At 41.7% G+C, this 19,453-nt stretch overlaps 1 protein-coding gene across 2 annotated transcripts in view; it reads left to right on the top strand.

Moving 5' to 3' along the window:
- Positions 1-1,262: 1,262 nt before the first annotated feature.
- LOC122409595 (solute carrier family 2, facilitated glucose transporter member 1-like) overlaps positions 1,263-19,453 on the top strand; it is a 56,952-nt gene continuing 38,761 nt past the window's right edge. Inside the window, exons 1-2 of one of the 2 annotated variants that reach the window (XM_043417294.1) lie at positions 1,263-1,282; positions 9,938-10,149. In XM_043417294.1, the coding sequence (XP_043273229.1) occupies positions 9,952-10,149 (198 nt within the window). In that variant the 5' untranslated portion in view covers positions 1,263-1,282; positions 9,938-9,951. Of the gene's footprint in view, positions 1,283-3,189; positions 3,629-9,937; positions 10,150-19,453 lie in introns of those variants that run through there. The other variant, XM_043417285.1, reaches the window with a different exon arrangement.

Raw genomic sequence — 19,453 nt, 5'->3', positions numbered from 1 at the left:
CGATCATTTGTATTGTCTTGTTGATTTTATCGATTAATCGCTGATCTATATACACTCGCTGGCGAGTTTATCAGTAATAACAATAATAATGATTGATGATGAATGGATAATAATAAACACACGTATATACAAAAGCGTTGTACTTGCCGTAGAGGAACTGGATTTCACGAAGCTTTTTAATTCTACGCTCAACGCGCTGATACTTCTTTTTTTTTCATACAACGCTGCGAGATTATGCATGTGAATATACGCATATGAGTTTAATTTTCATGTTTCCGACCTCTTCGACCTGTTTTTTGCTAAATCGCGCCGATGAGTTCTCGCAATGAACGGAATGTACGTACCGGGTGAATCGCGTTCGATAGTTACGGAGCCTAACCTCACTTTAGCGTCTAGCGTCTCCTCTTAGAAACGAGGTGAACCGAGATGAAGCAAAACTTTGTAGGACCAATTTTATAGCGCGTTGAATTTCTCACGGAAAAGTTTGTGGCCGCACAGATCAATCTTCTCTACATTCGTCTCAGGAGCTCGTCGAAAAATAGCGTTTTTACAAGATCGGACGCACGTTCCGGGAAATGTCCGGGAGCCACTGCTACAAACCGGCCTCAAAATGAAACTACTACGGAGACGAAAGTGTCGTCAGGAAGTGTTTTTTAGTAGGAAATTTTCCGTTCTACAAGATTGGTCCTTTGGACTTTTGCTCTATCTGCAAGTGTGCTAGCGGTATGCTCGGTAAAAGACACGTCAAGCAGTTTTGGAAATGAATAATTCGTCGGGAAGGAACTGGAACGACTTTTTGATTGACGGCTTGCCCGTAAAAGTTGAGTTTATTTTGCTGACTTGAGGACGGTGGACACCCTGTATACGTTTATTTATAAGTAGATAAATAGATATTGAAACACAATGGTGTACAGGTAGATTGGTTATGTAGCGCTGTGCGTTGGGTCGCGGACAAAGTGTTTTGGAACAGCTGACTGTGCACACGCGATTCATACAACCTCCATCGTCATATCGTTGCGACGCTTTTTTGCCCGGCACAAGCGGGCACACCGTCGAGCAAACGGACATTTCTTGGCGCCGTTCTATTTTTTTAATCGCGAGTAAGTCACGAGAAGCAACCAAGAGGAGCGACGAAGATGAACGAGCAGGGAAAAAAGCGACGGAGAAGAAAGAAAAAAGTCTCGTCGCGCGTGCTGAAATAGACGGGAATATAAAAAGGAAGAGAGACGTCATCGCGGTCCGCGGGATCGCGCTCAAAAAACTCTTACATGGCCCACGTCACGTGAGTTTTTTCTCTCGGTGCTAAATTTCAGGCTTTTTTTTTGAACTTCGCTTCGCTAATTTTCTCGGCTTATGCAATCGCTTCGTGGAACTCATGAACTCATCTCACGGAATTCGTATTCGCGTTCGACGACGTCACGTGTGAGCAGGCGTTCTCGAGGTGCGGAAAAATACGACGATAATTATATTTATAATCAGGAAAAGTAAGTCAGAAAAAGATGAAAATTTCTGGGTTCGTTGGCTTCGTACGTCACTTCTGTTTACAATGACTTTTGACCCCTTTATTCTTCGTAAAATTTCTCGAAATATGATGTTTTCGTTTACGTACTTCTCACATCTGGTGAAAGGTTCACAAACACATCGACCAGATGTCACTCGCGTCATCGAGTCCGAATCGTAAACTTATTGAAAATATATAATTACAAACTTTTTTGAACTTCGGTGCACGAGCCCGTGAATCGCAGATCATTTTCTCTTCCCTATATGATCGATATTTAAAATCGCCACTGTGCAAATGCCTGTGACGATTTACGTGAATGAACATTTTCAACGCTTCCGATACGTTCTTGGCACCGAATTGGAGGTTGGGATCCTTCGGGCCGCCGCTAGGTGGCTTTTGGCACGGGCTTGCCCGTCAGTGAGGCGTCGCGCGAGAACTCTTATAACTACGCAAGCACAGATTTGAATATTTCGGGCAGTTACCCTCCCCTAAGGACTCGTGTATCGTTGATTTTTATTACATCGTGTTTGTCGATACCGCAAATTACGCGATCGTTGGCGCCAGTCAGTTGGCAAAGCTCCGGTGTCCTCGGAATTAGAATTGACGAATTTTTGTGTTTTCTGTCGTTTCTTATCATCCCGTGGGGAGTGATTTGGGGGACAGTGTCATGACTAGTGTCGTTACAAACAACCGGGAAAATGTTATCCGTTAATTGGATCGTTCAGCCTGCGACGAGAGCAGTCGGGGGCAGGGGCCGATTCCAACGGCCGCTCCGCAGAGAAAACTGCACCGAAGGCACGGTAAATGCGATTTTTTGCCTTTCGAATGGTTTTCTCGTAATTGCTGGAAATCGCCGGGAACGTGTGGCGAGGATGTTTGCTCGGTCAATTGATAGAGTGACGTTTGCACTCGTGCTTAAGCACACATACCAGCGAACGATCCATGGTTGTGCGGACTCGTGCAGTCGCGAGAGCGTCGATTGCGTGCTCGAGTAAACACGTTTCATTCGCGATGCACGGAAAATCTGCTGTTCTCGGAGTTTCTCGTCTCGTTTCGATACCTCATCTTCGTATATTTCAATAGCTGAGATAAACGAGCCTCTGAACTTTGGCATCGGGAGACCAGAATTTCGTCAATCTCGTGAGCCATCTCGCTAGTGACAGTTCATACAGTGATTTGAGATGCAGAAATTTTCTCAGATTCGGTCCCCATTTTCGGAATCCGAATTCCGGTGAAAGCACCACTTTTTTGGCAGCTCTCCGCCGGAGGGTTCGGCAGACGCCGCTTCCGGTGCTTCGGAACTCGACTTCAGTCGCTCGTCTTCGCTTCCGCGAGCGCCCGCTCTTTGTAAGGACGTCCGAACTCCATGACCGCAGTTGACCAAGCTGTTGCTCGGATTCGCTGAGAAATCTTCTCTTAATAAGAAATCAAAGACTGTGCAACACTCGTTGTAGGAAACGAGCGGAATGAAAATTCCAGTGAATAAATCAGAGGCAAATAAATACGGAGAGGCGCATGCACACATAGGCGAGGAGCTCGGACACGCGCAGCGCGATGAGTGGCCAAGAGGAGCCCCTTGATCTTTCGAAGAACGGGAGGCTCGTCCGCGGACGTCGGACTCGGATTTGTGTTAAAATTAAATCTAGCAAAGGCGGCGGAGAGCACGTCGGCGTGGTGTACGTCGACGTCGCGTTGCCGACGTCGGCGACGTTTCAGCGTCAGCAACGTCGAGACGAGGCTCGCGTCCTCTAGCTCAGTCTCAAGAGCATATTCCGTCAGAACGGTGCGGCTCTTCGCGGTCCCGTTTTTCCCACTCGGTTGCGCCAACATTTTACCTTCGGTTTTACCACTTTCCTCCCTCGGCACTCTCCGACCTTTTCTCCTCGATATCGCCTCGCGCGACAGTGACGACCTTCGGGAGCTTCCGCGGGACGCGACTTCGCCTTTCTCCTCTTCGAAGGAAAGCAGTGCGCGAGTGACATTTTCCCAGAAATTTCGTCCACCCTCGCCCTCGGGGAGCTCTTCGTGGAAGCGGACCGGAGACCTTCCTCGAACCCGAGACTCCTGGCCCTCGTTACCGCGTCGTGACGGCTCGCGGCTCGGCGTGAGGCGTTCCAACGACAGGAGGTAAACTTACGACTGCCTTGAAACGATTTTTCTCGTCGTACCGACGAGGCGAACTGCTCGATTGAGTCTTCCAGTGGAACGACAGTTTCGCCTGTTCTGAGGATCGACGCGACGAAATTTCCTTCCGTCTAACACACGTAACAGATTCATTTGACGCTTCAAAAGACGCCTCATCATTCTTCAATTCCGCACAACTTTTATCTCCGCTCGCCGTACGTTTGTACACTCGAAATCCACACAAGCTTCCCCATCGCTCGATGCCTCGATCTCAAACACGTGTGCGAAACTCTTTCAGTCTGCTGCAAATGAAAAATAGCTCGGACGTCGGTGACGTCACGCAATCTGCCATTTTTCACTGTCATGCCTTCCGTTCGATTCAATTTTTCCGACGGAAGTACAATTTTTTAGAAAACTCGTCTCAATTCGTTCAGCTTTTTGTCCTCATTCTCCGTCGTTGAGATGTCGCAAGTCTTCTGTTTAGTTATTCAGTCAAAATCGAGCCTTCGAGGAATCGACGACGCTGAAGTTTGCAACGTTCGAGTCCAACGAGTTTTTATTTCACGGAGTGTCATCGGTGTAGGTTGAAAAACCACGAATTGCGAAGTCGACAGGCAACGAAATTGAAGAATTACTCGAATTATTGGAGAGTTTTTTACATCATTTCGGTGGATTATAACGTTGCGAACTTCGGCGTCATAAATCCACGCGAAAACGTATTTTTTCTATTAAACATGTAAATATAGACTCGGATTTGGGACGGTGTCTCGTTACTCGTTATTTAACTCAACGCGAGGTGTCAAAGGGCCAAAAACATGATGCGGAGTTGCGAAACTTGATTTTCGAACGAGACGTTTCGAATGAGCAGCAAAAATTGGAGGCGCCACACCGTACGAAAAGCCGCTTTTTCTCTGTATTTTCAACCGTAACGAGACTCGCACTCGAGGGTATAACAACGCTTGCGAGAATAGTGGTACAGTTGGAAGGTGTCGGGAGCTTTTCCGTGCCAAATTAAACGACAAAACAAAATTTCGTGGCGATGCTCCACATTCGCATTAGCTGCTCGTGCGACTTTACTACATTATTTATAAGCTCGTACGTGGTCGCGAGGTCTCACCAGCGTATATGCAACGCAACGGTGCATCAATGAACACTGTTTTTACCTCATGCATTCCTATTTATTTCCCCGCAAAATATGCGGGCACTAAACCCGACTCGGAGAATTCACCTCGTGGCTTCAACCTCGTCGAATTTCGTTTCAAGGCTTTCGAGTTTTTATTTGTTTATTTATTTGTTCATTCTCTCGATTCGGGAGGCAAACTTTTCGGTTTCAAAGATTCCTTTATTAAGTTCGCTTTCCTGATAATATTTTCGAACGAATACAGACGGTTTGTTGGAACGACGACGCTGAAGTTTGCAACGTTGGAGTTCAACGAAATGAAGGAAAAAAAGATTTATAATTCATTATTTTTTTATTTCACGAATTATTGATGTGGCTTGGAATATGACGAATTGGAAATTCGGCAGGGAACAAAATTGGAGATTTACTGAAATTATTTGAGAGTTTTTTTAGACCATTTCGTTGGACTCCAACGTTGGAAACTTCAGCGTCATTGGAACGGAGACTGGTTCGAATCGTTCGGGAAATTTATTTTTGGAGCTTCGATCTTCTGTTCGGGAATTTCGAAATGAAGCTTCGCCGCGGGTCTAGCACCTGTAGGATTTCGTTGTGCACCAAACTCGTGGTGGTTCGATAAACTTTTTTTTTCGTTATTTTGTCTGGCGATGGTTCATTTTGCGGTCGATTTTCGCCGGTTGGGGGCGAGTTATTTGGAAGAAAAACTATATTATCTTTGGCTATTTATTGGAGCAGTCGTGGGTCGAAGTTTCCCCGCAGGCTGGAACGTCAACCGCAGGAAATGAGTGGAGCGATATTCAAAAATGACGCTGATGTTTGCAACGTTGGAGTCCAACGAAATGATATAAAAAAAGCCTCCAATAATTCCAGTAATTCTCTAATTTCGTTGCCTGCCGAATTTGCAATTCGTAGTTTTTCAACCTGCACCGATACTTCACGAAATAAATAATTGGTCAATTACAAATGTTTTTTTCCTTCATTTCGTTGGACCCCAACGCCGCAAACTTCAGCGTCGTATTCAAAAGGCCGTTTTTCGAAGTGAATGTCAAGAATTTGTAGCGGAACGATGGAGAAAGTATCGAAGCAATGTCTTTGGGGGCTCGGTCGACTTTTTGGGTTTTGAAACTCCGATCACTACGTTGAGTTAGCTTTTTTGAAATAGACGAAAATTGGAAAAACTTTTGGCACGTGCTCTCGAGCACGAAAAACTTTCATTCAGTTGCTCCAAAATTAATATCCGAAAAAATATATTTCCTGACACTTTTTAATACATTTCATTGGATCGCTTCCAATCATCTTGAGGAATCATAGCGTGCGATTAAAAAGACGTTGAAATTTCGGAAAAAAGTGGACAAAACAGCCTCACGTTTTCCAGACTTTATCTCGTATTGCGACTAGGAAAATATTCGAAAAGTCTTTTGCTCAACGACATTTTCGAGATTGTGTTCGTACGTAGTTGTTCACCAGGCCTGCAGGTGTCGCCGAAGGTTTCGTGCAGGGAGACTAGAGTCCAATGGTGTCATTTTCCATGAGCGAGATTTCCATTCGCGTACAAAAAAGACCCCAAATTCCTTCTCGATTTGGCTGAATCTCTGGGAAGGTAGTGGGAAAAAATTTCTGAAAAACCCTCCCAAAAACCTTGAATCTGAGTGACAAAAATCGTCATCCGACTTTACCGGTGAAGGTGATGCTCATTAGCAGCAGTTGATAATAAAAATTTTGGTGAATCTTCACCCCAATCGTTTAAGGGGCGTCTACCCTGACTAGAATTTTCAAAAAATCGACTTTTTCATTGCATTTTTCGAAAGTACACGTACTTAAAAGTATACCAAAATTTTAAAGGTCCGAGCAGTCTGTGTACTTTTGAGCAACTTTGCTTGGCTGTCTGAGCGCTGCAATACGGCACCGCCCAGTGCGCTACCGCGTGCCTGCCTTTGTGTAAACGCATTGTCTCAAAATCACGTTTTCAGACGGATTTAGCTGGAGCGCATGTCATAAGAATTTCAAAGTTTTGAGTGGAACTATTTTTTTTTTGCAAAAAACGATGAAAAAACGTGTTTTTTCGTAATTTTTGGAAAAACGGCCGCCACTTTGTCATTTTTGAAAAAATCGCGTGATACGCGCTACAGCCATTTACCTATTGAATCTAAAACCATTTTTTCTCCGATCATCCATTCCAGAGATTTTATCAAGAGGGCACACCCCTCTTTTTTGGACCTGCCTTCTCCCCCATTTTTCTGTACGAAAACTGAGTAGAATAAAAATAAAAAAATTTTTTTTGTTTATTTTAAGATCGTATTTTTGAGGCCTCACTTTTTATATCCATATTTATAATTTATACCGGTCAAAAAAATTCGTGAACTCTTTTATTTGCCTGTCTAATTAGACCCCTTAACCGGCTAACCGGTGAGCTTTTTTCCAGTTTTTGTGCCAAAACTGGTACGAGCCAATATGTTACCGATAATCACGATAATTTATTTCTGAGGGTTTTCGAGGTTGCTGATTCCTTTTCATGTGATAAAGCATGAAATTTTCGCAGTGAAAAATTAACAAATTTCACCCTGAACCTTTATTTTTCACACATTTGGGGGTAGCGAATTTTGTTTGATTTCGATGAAAGAGTCCAGTGTGATAGAAAACTAAAAATTTTCATGTCATATAGCATGAAAATCCGTTGAAAAAACGAAAAATTTCACCCTCAACCTTCGATTTTTCCCATTTCCAAGGGTACTGAGGAGAAAATTAAGTTCAAAAATCGACTCAGCGACCCAAAAAACCATTGTATACCAATTTTTGTCCAAATCGGTTGAAAATTGAAAAAGTTATTTCAATATGTACACATATGATACAAAACCAGAATGGGCCCGACTTTTTTTGTACATATATGATCCAATACCAGTCAACCGGTTAATATTGTCCCGAGAAAAAGACTGTTCGAGCTTCATCAGCGGGATCTGCGATCGACAGTGGCGTCAAACGAAAATTGAACTCCAGAATAAAAATCCTCAGATTCGACCGAGAGGCGAACGTCCGAGAGCCTGTCGAATGTTTTGGATACTGGATAAAAAATGTTGGATAATGCAGGGGATCGTGCGGATGACGGTAACGAAGCATTTGGTCGATGAGTCACGAAAGGAAGAAATACACAGATGTGCAAAGTACACGAGTATAATTATGTCTCTTAATTATCTATACGTGCTCGTTGTCCGCATCAAGGACAATCGCGAGCCAGAGAGAGCATGCAGGCTCTTTACTGTCGCGCCAGCGTTCGCGACACCCGCAACAAACACGACTTTCCGTACCTGACGATTCGAATGAACGATACAAAAAATGTAGAATCTAGTCCAAAAACGCTGCTCGTACGTCAATATGGAAAGGAAATTGCAACGCGAATAAATCTCCGATATTCGCCACCAAAAAAAGCAACGTCGCCTATCGGAGACGGGCAATCTGCCATTTTTTACTCACTTCCAAATCAAATCGAGCATCTTTCGTGCCAATTGATCATTCGAGGGCCCAAACGACGCTTCGAGTCCGAAATTACGCCGCCGACACTATTTAGAACTGCTTCAATGGACGGTTCGTTATTGCTTCGTGAAACGTCGATCCCCCTCCGTGTTTTCCTGGCGATAAAGTTCGAGAACGGAAGATCGTAACGAAAAATCCGTGTCTTGGTCCCCCCGTCAATTCGGCTAACAGGTCAAAACGCCGACGGAGAAGTCGAGTACCAAATTATTGAGTCTCGTCAATCAGAATAATGATTCTCAAGGTCACCGAGCGTCTTTGAGCCTCTGCCAAGTTCGAGGCGATCGAGATCGAAGCTTGGAAAAAATCGCTACCGTTTTGGAGTATTTTCGAATGAAATTTTCATCGGCTCCGATCGAACTGCTGCCGAGTAGAAATTCATGGATGGAGGTTGCAGCTCCATGCATTTTTTCATATTTCCAGTATTTTCTGATGGGATCCTCGTATGAGCAAGAGTTCACTACATTGAGTGCTTCCGAATCGACGAAATTGAAATAAAAGTTCGGAAAATTGTCTAATCATTTTGGGACATTTGTCGGTGAAATACTTTTCAGAATTTTCCTTTCATTTGTCGACGTATCAGGAAAAATGAACAATTTCGGATTAGCTGATGTACGAAGTGGAGTTCGAATTCCCTGAAACGCGTCTCTCGCCGCTCACTGCACTAAAATGCATTACTTCACCGAGAGGAAACATCTTTCGATCGATTATGCATTGCGAGATGCCAATGTTATTATATAATCGTCACAATATTATTAAGCATAAAAGCAATATGTTAGATTTTGGTCCAACGACAGATTTATTTTCAAGAGCACTGCGATTGAATCAACAAAAGCTTCAAATAGCGTCAATCGGTATTGAACGAAATTTTTTCAATTTTTCAAATTAAAAATTCCTTCCGCCTTTGTCGATTCGAAAATGTTGAGTCTTAAATTCGTCTTAGAATCGCGATCGAAGAAGATTTGACGAAGGAATCATTTTGATAAAATGAGGCGAAGAAGCTCGAGATTATTCCGAAGGTTTAGGTCGCAGTCGAACGAAGGTCTTGCTCGAAACGATTCGATCAATCGTTCGTGCAATCCGCATATAGAAACTCATTGAATTCGAGTCGTAAGACGAACTTATTTGTAGTCGTTTCATTTAGAAACGTTTTGTTTTGTTATTCTTTTTCTTTTTAGTTTTTATTCACCAGTGACTTTGTCACTCTCGTAGCTTGGCAACTTTTTGTTGTTGTTGCGGGGTGTGTGAAAGGAAGTGGGAAAGAGACATTGGCAGGCTTGTAGATAGTAGTGTCACCAGGTTACTGGCCTTGATCGCGAGCCAAATATTTGACAGGGAAAGCGTGCAGTCGAGTCGGTGCAAGGTGCACTAATTTTGTGCACTTGTGCGATCTACGTTATGCCTCCAACCGTAAAAATCTCCATTTTCTTAATCTTCTATGCTTTTTAACACGTTTGTTTACTCTCAAACGTTTTTCCCATTTATTCGATGCTTCATTCAAAAAGTTTTGTTTTTATCATTTTTTTCATATGAAGGAAACAAAATTAGCTTTCCTCGCAATCTTATGACAAAAAGACCGATGCACTGTCGAATGGACTCGCAATTTTTCGATGAATGATGCATAATAATCATTTTTTATGTCGTTACAGAAACGGATATCAAAATGCAACGACTGGATCAGGACGACGAGGATTTCGGCGAGGGCTACATCGCCGAATCGCATCCTCTGAGACCGACTCATTTGTCCGTCCCGATGGGCGGCAGAAGTGATTCCAGGGCACCGAGTATTAGCAGCAGCGTTAGCGATCTCGACGTCCCGATTTATACGAGAGAAACCACTATCCCGGTCTCGGCGAGGAGGGTAAGTTCCTGGACGATTTTCAACAAGAGAAAAACCTTTTGGAGCGAGTCGCAACGACGCTTGGAAAAGAATTTTTAAAATCCAATGATTTAACGGTTCGTTTGTTGGGCGAACTAAATCATTCGACGTTCTTGCGAAAAAAGTTGAATCTACTGGATTCTCCTTCAACAAAATATGATTAAGAGGTATCGAGCTCACGTGACCAACTCAAAATCGATGGTGGCGACTCTCACAGTGCCATATTTATACTACACGGAGAGACTTTTATAGCAAAAATGACCATGTTTTTATAGTAACGTCGGAGCACATCGATATTATGATAATAATCGCTACAGAGTGTGTCAAATAATGCAAAAGTTTGGGGAACCATTACTACAGTTAATAATAAATAACGCGCTGTACTATATCAAAAATGAACGCCGAGCGAATTTTCATCAAAAACATAGTAAATAATGAAATGATTTGATGAAAATTTAGGAGATAACGTAGCAGTCGTTTCTCTGTGCTATACGAAAAATTGCTTAGTTTCGTATTTTCCCTTTTACCGCACTGAATGTTGCTCAATAACATAGCAAAACTCATGCGCCCACCAATTATACGAGGCGTTGCTCCGTATAAACATGAAAATTAACCAGTGGCACATAGTAAAATTTCAAGCAATTTGTCCAGTCCAATTCTACAATTTTTAACATTTCGCCAAAGACACGAGTGACATTCGGATATCGATACATCGTTCGATGTAAGAATGTCGCAGACCTAAATTTTGCCTGTCGTACATAGTAAAATTTGAGAGAACTGCTTTCGGCATCGAAATTACTATGCACTTTGGTGAAATGTAATAGAATGGCGATATAGAACAGCGCTGTTACAAAACATAGCAAATTTTTCTAGCAAATTCATCCGAAATATTCGTATAAAAGTATCTCCGTGTATAACGTAAAAATACGGTCGCTGTCACATGTCAGACGCCTGGCTTGTATTTTACCGGATTTCTCCGTGAGTTTTTATTGAAATCGTGGCAAATGAATTTCGCAATGAGCACCGAAGTGGTGTGAATTCGGCTCTGATCTCTTCGGGTTCGACGAATTTGTGTACAATTTGTGATAAAATAATCTTTGTAACCGGCGTAAAAGGTGTCATGGGGTACGCAAACTGCTTCGTATTTTCATTTATTCAGTGCGTTGATGAGAAAAATCTGGTCTCCGAATACGAAGCACAGACGGAATCGGCTGATATTTTTTATATTCGCGTGATCGTTGTATTCGCGACGAAGTCTGGTAGAAACGGATTTTAGTTTGATTTTTGGACACTTGGCGCTGCGTGTCGCTCGATGACTCTTAAGATTCGGTGATATCGAATTTTTTTCTCTTCAGTCGAGCTTCAAATTCATTTTGGGTGCGACAAATTGGATTCCAGAGTTAAGAAAATTTGGGGTGAAGTGTTTAGAGCAGTTCGGAGAATTGAGTCTCGTTCGATTATTTAGGACCAAAGAGACCGAAGCTGTGGAAACTAATTCGGATCTTTTAGGATCGTTCTCATGAAAAAATCGTGTCAATGCTCGATCCCGAGCTCTTGAATTTCAACGAAACGTACTTTCGAATGAATTTTTTTCATTAATCGACAACATTAAAAAAACAAAATAGTTGCGACGATATTCCCATTCGAAGATTTTCAGTTGCTCTTCGTACGACGATGAAACTCAAAGCGGATCAAAAGTATGTGGAAATGCGTTTGCATTAAAAAATTAAGGTTTGTAGCGCATAGGAATGGAAAACGCGGTATTGTAATCGTACGAGCAATTGAATTGTTTGGTCTTCATTAATGGCAGATCTAGTTCAATCTCGCGACGGACCTATTCCTCTTTCTTATTATAGTCGACGCGCACATGCCCACACGGAGGCGGACACACGCACAGGAAGAATAATATCGTAGGCGCGTCGTTATCGAGCCTTATAAGAAGCTTTTCCTTCTCTCGATCGTCATCGACATTGATGACATTCAATGAAATTGAAGATTGGAGTTGGCCTCGAGCCTTCTTCCTCGTTGAGCAGAATAATCGTAACAAATAAAATCGGAGTGTGAAAAAATGGGCTTTGGTATCGAATTTGCGGTTTCGATCGGCGACGATTTTTCTGGCGACGTGATCGCGATACTTTATTGTCTCGCGGTGAAACGACTCTGGTGCGAAGAAAATAAAAACCTCGAACGAGATCGCAGCTCAAATTCATTTCGATTAACAGTCCCCCATTTTATCTAAATCTTCCAATTCTTTCCCACGAATGCAGCCTGAAAAACGTTTCCCTTCTTGACAAAAACATGGAACTTTAAGGGCTCCGATGGATTTTAAACTCGACATCGATTCTTTAGCTTCCGGAATGAGATTTGCTCCGCTTCGGTCGTTTTCGATTACGGTTAAGTCAGAAGAAACGAAAAAAACAATTGCATTCGATGCAATTAACGAGGAAACTGAAATCCGGTGTCATTATCACGGTCAATTTGGAGGCGATGGCACGAGTCCCTGAAAATTAGTACGCTTATGAGCGTTCGGAATGTAAGTTCTTACGAAAGATCAATGCCGAGGTCATAAAAATCATTTGAAATCGATTTGGCTTGTGGGAATGGTGACCATGAATGGTGGAGGACGATTGAGCGTGGAAAATTTTAATGCCACGCGAAGGAATACGATGAAGAGAGCTTTGCTCGAAGAAACGAATTGAAAAATTTTCTGTTAATAATACACGCGGATGACGCAATACAGCGCGCTCTTCCCTCCTCCAACGAGAGCTCCGAGCTTTAACGCAGGAACTCACGTACACACGAGAAGATCGCATTTGACCCCATCTAATGGTATTCCAAGCATTCGATTAATACGCTAAAAGCCACCTCTCCCCCCCCCCCCCCCGCCCTGCTTACTTCGTGCTCTCTGCATTTCCTTATATTCTTCGTCAATTCACTTTCGTCCTTGAATAATTCAATGATCCGAGAAGCTTTTTTGTTGCCTCTTTTCATTGCAAATCGATATAAAACGATTAGAAGTGATCGACCATCAAAAGCAGAAAGAATTTTAACGTAAAGTTATATCGATTCATTATTTTTAACGAAAGCTTTTGATCCACTATTTTTGGGACATTGCCGATTTTTGTTGGTTCGAAGATTCCCAGTTTCTTGGATTTCTTGAATTTTTGTTCCAACTTGTTTTTAGCAACCGTTTGAAATTGTTTTTAAATTGAAATGAATTTGCTGGTGTCGTTACGAACTCTGGAACGTTCGAACGTGCGAACAGAAACTTTGTTGCTACGATAATTGGTCGATCGTTAAATCGAATGATTATGCTTAAGAGCGTGGATCGTCGGTATATCGCAATCGTCAGTGCGAGAGCTGCAAATTTTAGAAGTGAAATTTTTCCACACCGTTCGCTCGCGATCGAAATGATGAAAATGTCAGCCATTTTTGCCATCGCCCTGCTTCGCCTGACAGAGTCTTTTTTAATCGGTCAAACTATATCAAAGAATTTCCATTTATAAAGCTCCACGTGAGGTTGGGTGACTGATCCATACCCTTAAGGAAGATCATGCGTTACTCGTGATTCAAAAAAGCAACTGAACTTTTTTGCTCTTTCGATTATCAAAGAAGCGATTAATATTTATTCTCGCAATTATTAAAATTATGAGTGACTTGTTTGTTGAGATTTATTAATTTTTAATACAATGATAACGGTTCGAGTACTTTTGTAGTAAAATCGTCAAGCAAAATGTGACAACAGCCATTTTCTATTTATATGCGTATGCACATCCATATTTTAAACCACCTGGCTCATGGTGTTGTCAAACCTTCCACCGTTTATGACGTTTATACTCTGAGACAAGTACATTTATATATGATGAGTCGCTTCCAGAGAGTCTTTACAGGAGCGAGAATATTTTTCAGCTGTTTTGGATAACTTTCAAAATTTATTTCTTTAATAATTAAATAATTACAGTACTTCAGAGAATCTTGCAAGTTGACGTATTTTTTATTTTTATTTTTTCTTTCGATCCGACCTCTACGAACTCCGTAGACTAACGCATTAAAAAGATGTGAATTATTAATTTTTTGATTTCATCAAAAAATGTTGCATTTTTTCGCACACATTTTTGATGTTCATTTGTTTTATCTTTAGTGACAAATCTGGTGCCATAATACATTTTATATATCTATATATTTTTTTTCTAGTGCCATAACACAAATTGTATCATAATTGTGCGAAGTGACAGTTCACCGTTGTGTTAAAAAATGTTTTTATTTGGTTTTCCAAACGACAATTACTCGTTAACCTCAAACAAGTGTTTTGTTTTTTCCATTCCCAAGCGATTTCCTCCGGTAACAAGGCATTCTCAAGACTTCATTGATATCTAAAAACATTATATTTCGTTATTCTCGTTTTTGACTCTTTTAAGTTGGAAGTTAGAACCTTCAGAAAATGTGATATTCGTAAATCGTTTTCTCGACAACTGGACAGTAGATCCTATAATTACTCTGGGAATAGATGCACCTTGTATATTTCTAGCATATATCTCCGAATTCCAACTCCTAAAGCTGGGATTTTCGATTTCCATTAGATTCGCGTGAACTTCCTTAAGAGGTGGGGAAACGATTGCTTTACGAGGGAAAAATTTGTTCCGCCAATTCCCAAGTTTCCATGTGCCAAAGATTCTGGGTCCAGACGAGTTCAATGAGATTTTGGATGTCCGTCGCGACGTCCTCGAGGAGGCCGTCGTTTTAATAAAGTTCTTCAACAACTGCGAAAGCGATTCTAGGCTCAGAGGATGCAACGCGGAGTTAAGAAATGAAGAAAAGTTAGTGAATGTTAATCGGGCGAGTATGGTAATGGGGTTTATCAATATTTATCTACCAGTCGCGATATGTGCCAAGAGAGATCGCAAATTGCGTCAGAAAGCGTCACTTGGGAGAACGTTGCGTATATTTGCAACTGCATACCGATTCAGCAGGTACTCGTATCGAGTTTTAGCATTTAATTCTCCTACTTGGGAGCTCGTTCGCGCCACTTTAAACGCGCTCGCTGTGATTCGTCACCCGCGGCGTGACGCGGTGGGCTCGCGAGCCCACCGCGAGCAGCTGGTTATCGACTCGGTTTTATTGCGAGGCAGCGCCATCTCGAAAGGTCGTGCGGCTTTCTCGACACGAAATAAAAGGCTGCGCCTGGCGTTTTCGCTTTTTTTTCCGTTGAGTTTCCATTCTGTTTTCTCTTGCTTCTTTCTCCTTCACTTTTCTGTCTTTCTCGCTTTCTCTTCTTCTTCCTCGCTCCCCGAATGTTTTTTCTATTATTTCGTTCCGTTTCGTTTTCGTCGTTTTCTTCGTTATTTTTATTCCTGCAGTCGCCTCCACTATTTTCCTTCATATTTCTCCTTCTGGCTCATCGCTGCCCCCCTCATTTTTCAATGCCGCATTCAGCAGAGCCGATTACCGCTCCGAACCGTGTACGATTGTGGAAACCCACCGCGGATTCGTCGCCTCCATGGGCGTGATCCGTTTCTTAATTCTCCGGCGAGTTCGACGTCCTGAAAGCTTCCGATGACGGAGGAAAGCGTGGATATTAAATCATCGGGACTCTGCTGCCATCGCTTTAGTCAACTAATCCGGTGGTTTTACACGTCGCGATTAGAACGCTTCCAAAGCACATTTTTCATCGAAATTCGTCACCCACGCTTCGCCCAAACGATTCTTCGATCCCCGTCCCGCTTTTTAAATCTTTATTGAACGACCTGTCCAATCTCTCCGCTTGCTCAACCCTAAATCCCCCCCCCCCCTGTTTTTTCTTTCAAACATTTTTGCCTCGTGTGGCGCTGATGAAACATTTCTTATCTACTGCGACATTGAGAATTGGGAAGATTACCTCGTACGTATGAACAAGTCGCTTTTTCATTCCTATTTTTCGTAATTTTCTTGTCAAGAAAACGGCGCTAATCGCAAGTTATAATCAGACATCATAACACACAGTCGTCGAGGTTCACCTGCTCTTTTTTCACGCTTGTTTGTACTAATTCTCATGTAGGCCGCGTTGGCCTACATTATCACAATCCACGTTGGATTGTGATGATTATTGGATGAATCGAAGGCCTTGGAAAAGTCATTAAGATTTCGAAGGTGTCACTCCGTTTGTGTTCGTTACAAACGACTTTGTTTTTCTCGTTGGGTTGGCAAAAATTCAAAATCTTGCTGAGGAAAGCACCATTAATTTTGGGCAAAACGTTCGTTGCTTTGTGACGAATCAATGAACTCCGAAAAACTTGAATCCGATCCCGCCTGATGACGTTAGTTTTTCTATCTTCACGACACAAAAATGCGCAACAAACGAACCGGCTTGGGAATGGTGAAAAAACGGGATGAAAAGAAGCCACGAGGGTGGGAAGGAAAACAATATTTCGCTCATTTTTCCCTCGTCCGAGTCTGGGGTCGCCCACAACAATGTTTTCTCCAACTTCGAAATCCCCCAAAACACGATTTTTTTCCCCACCCCTGAAGTCGATCGTGGGAAAAAGCGTTTAAGGATATATTGCACAGGCGATACAATGTTGCCATGCTAAACCATGCTAAAAACATAAAAAAATTCAAAATGATCAGAATTTTATAAAATTTGGTGAACATATTCTTTAGTGCCAAATTTGACAATACAAATTTTTTAAGATTTTTCTTCTGTACAGTTATCGAGTAATTGATCACTAAAGTTCACGTGTATAAGCATAGCGTTTCCATATATATAGGTATACATTCCGGGCATAAGAAATCTGCTTTAATGCGTAATTACTTGATAACTAAACAGAAGAAAATTTTGAAAAAAATTGTGTTTTCGCACTTGATGTTGAAGAACATTATCACCAAATTTGATCAATTTCTAATTATTTCGACTTTTGTATCATTCACCCTTAAGGAGTTTCGGTACAAAAGTCAAAATATTAAGAAATTGATCAAATTTGGTGATAATGTTCTTCAACATCAAGTGCGAAAACACAAATTTTTTCAAAATTTTCTTCTACTTAGTTATCGAGTAATTACGCATTAAGGAGTTTCGGTACAGGCGATACAATGTTGCCATGCTAAACCATGCTAAAAACATAAAAAAATTCAAAAAGTTTAGAATTTTATAAAATTTGGTGAACATATTCTTTAGTGCCAAATTTGACAATACAAATTTTTTAAGATTTTTCTTCTACACAGTTATCGAGTAATTGATCACTAAAGTTTACGTGTATAAGCATAGCGTTTCCATATATATAGGTATACATTCCGGGCATAAGAAATCTGCTTTAATGCGTAATTACTCGATAACTAAGTAGAAGAAAATTTTGAAAAAATTTGTGTTTTCGCACTTGATGTTGAAGAACATTATCACCAAATTTGATCAATTTCTTAATATTTTGACTTTTGTACCGAAACTCCTTAAAGCAGATTTCTTATGCCCGGAATGTATACCTATATATATGGAAACGCTATGCTTATACACGTCAACTTTAGTGATCAATTACTCGATAACTGTGTAGAAGAAAAATCTTAAAAAATTTGTATTGTCAAATTTGGCACTAAAGAATATGTTCACCAAATTTTATAAAATTCTAAACTTTTTGAAATTTTTTATGTTATTAGCATGGTTTAGCATGGCAACATTGTATCGCCTGTACCGAAACTCCTTAATGGAATCCACCAATGAGGATGGGAGAAAAAACCATTTTTACACAGTCCCAGAACTGGAGTTTGGAAGCCAACGAACAGACCAGGCCTAGCGATGCTCACAGGTCAATAAATCGAGCAATTTTTCCATCTCGATTCGGACATTCCGAAAGGGGAATGGAGGTTGTTGGGCGCGGTGTTGCACGTCCGCTCCTGGCTTGCGTCATCGGTGTGAATGAATTTTGGGAATGGCGCAAGAGCGAGGAAAAGTTTCGTGCGTTTGACGAGTCGGAGAGGGGCTCGCCGAGCGCGCATACGTGACGACCGCCACACGTGCTCTTTCTCCTTCGTCTTACTCTGCTTTCAAGTTTCCCATTTAGTTTCGTCGTCATCCGCTTTTACGAACCGTTACGGAGGGAGGAAGGGAGAGAGAAAATGACGAGCCTCTTTTCGTGTGAGCCAATCACTGGCCACGAATTCAAAGAGCCTCTCTCTATAGTTATATACTCACTTAACCTCATGCAGATGTACGGAGTTTGTACCATTGCGTCATAACGTGCAATGAGAAGCAGCTCGAACTATGAGGCTCGTAGATAATTCGTTTTGATTAATACAATTGTAAAATCGTCCCTGATTCCTCGCTCCGAAGAGCCTCCGGTACGATAGGGGCTCGCCTATTATATCTCGCCTTAATAGCTTCAATGTTCTGCTCTGATCTACGATCTTCCTTTTTATTAATAAAACTGAGACCGTTACTCCATTCCTTTGTGAGGATTTTCAAGGAAAACACAACTTTTCTTTCGCCTTTAAAGGTTTATAAAACTTAAACGGTTGGGCCATTCTTTCATGACGCTTCTTCAAAAATGTGCTCGATTCCTGTTTCTAAGAGTCAGATAAATTTCATTGGAATTAATAACCTCGTTGGTGATTCATGCTCGTTTTCGATCCCCTTCTTCCGTTGTAGCGTATCAAAGTCGAGTTTACAAATTATTCAAACTCGCATATTATCTCAAAATTTGAAATTCTATCACCTGCTAATTTCTCGACAGCTGATCGCACTACCGAGATCTGCGAATGCATATTTTTTCGAAAAAAACAGTTTCATTGAAAATACTCGAAAATAAGCCCACGTTTTTTTAACCCTAGAACGCATGACTGGGGTGTGAGCACACCCCACGCGAACTTCAAACTACGCTCCCGTCCTAACAAGCGACATTATCGACTGATTATCGACGGATTTTTTTATATATAAATTCAATTGAAATTAGTTTTATCGTACATCATTCTTTTCGTTATAAAAAAACGAATGGTGTAGGATAAAGTCGGTTTAGCATCGTAGAACCGGATTTATAAGCAGAAAAAGAGTGGGGTGCGTTCAAACCCCGGTCATGAGGTTGAGGGTATGAAAAAAGGCACATGAGGTGTAGGGTTAAATCTCATTGTCCGTGCATTTATTTGGGGGTCTCACAGACCTCCGCGGAACTCCGATACAACCGCAGCCTTTAAGGAGGGTGGATCACGAAATCAAAATAATCAGAATTTGATCAAATTTGGTGATAACATTCTTTGGCATCAAGTATACAAATACAATTTTTTTACCACGTGGTTGTCGAATAATTGAGCGTTAAATCGAAGTTCT

The sequence above is a fragment of the Venturia canescens genome, chromosome 1 (genome assembly GCF_019457755.1).
Source record: "Venturia canescens isolate UGA chromosome 1, ASM1945775v1, whole genome shotgun sequence".
NCBI classification, from domain to species: domain Eukaryota; kingdom Metazoa; phylum Arthropoda; class Insecta; order Hymenoptera; family Ichneumonidae; genus Venturia; species Venturia canescens.
The sequence above is the reverse complement of the archived record's forward strand: the minus strand, read 5'-3'. Positions and strand labels throughout refer to the sequence as shown.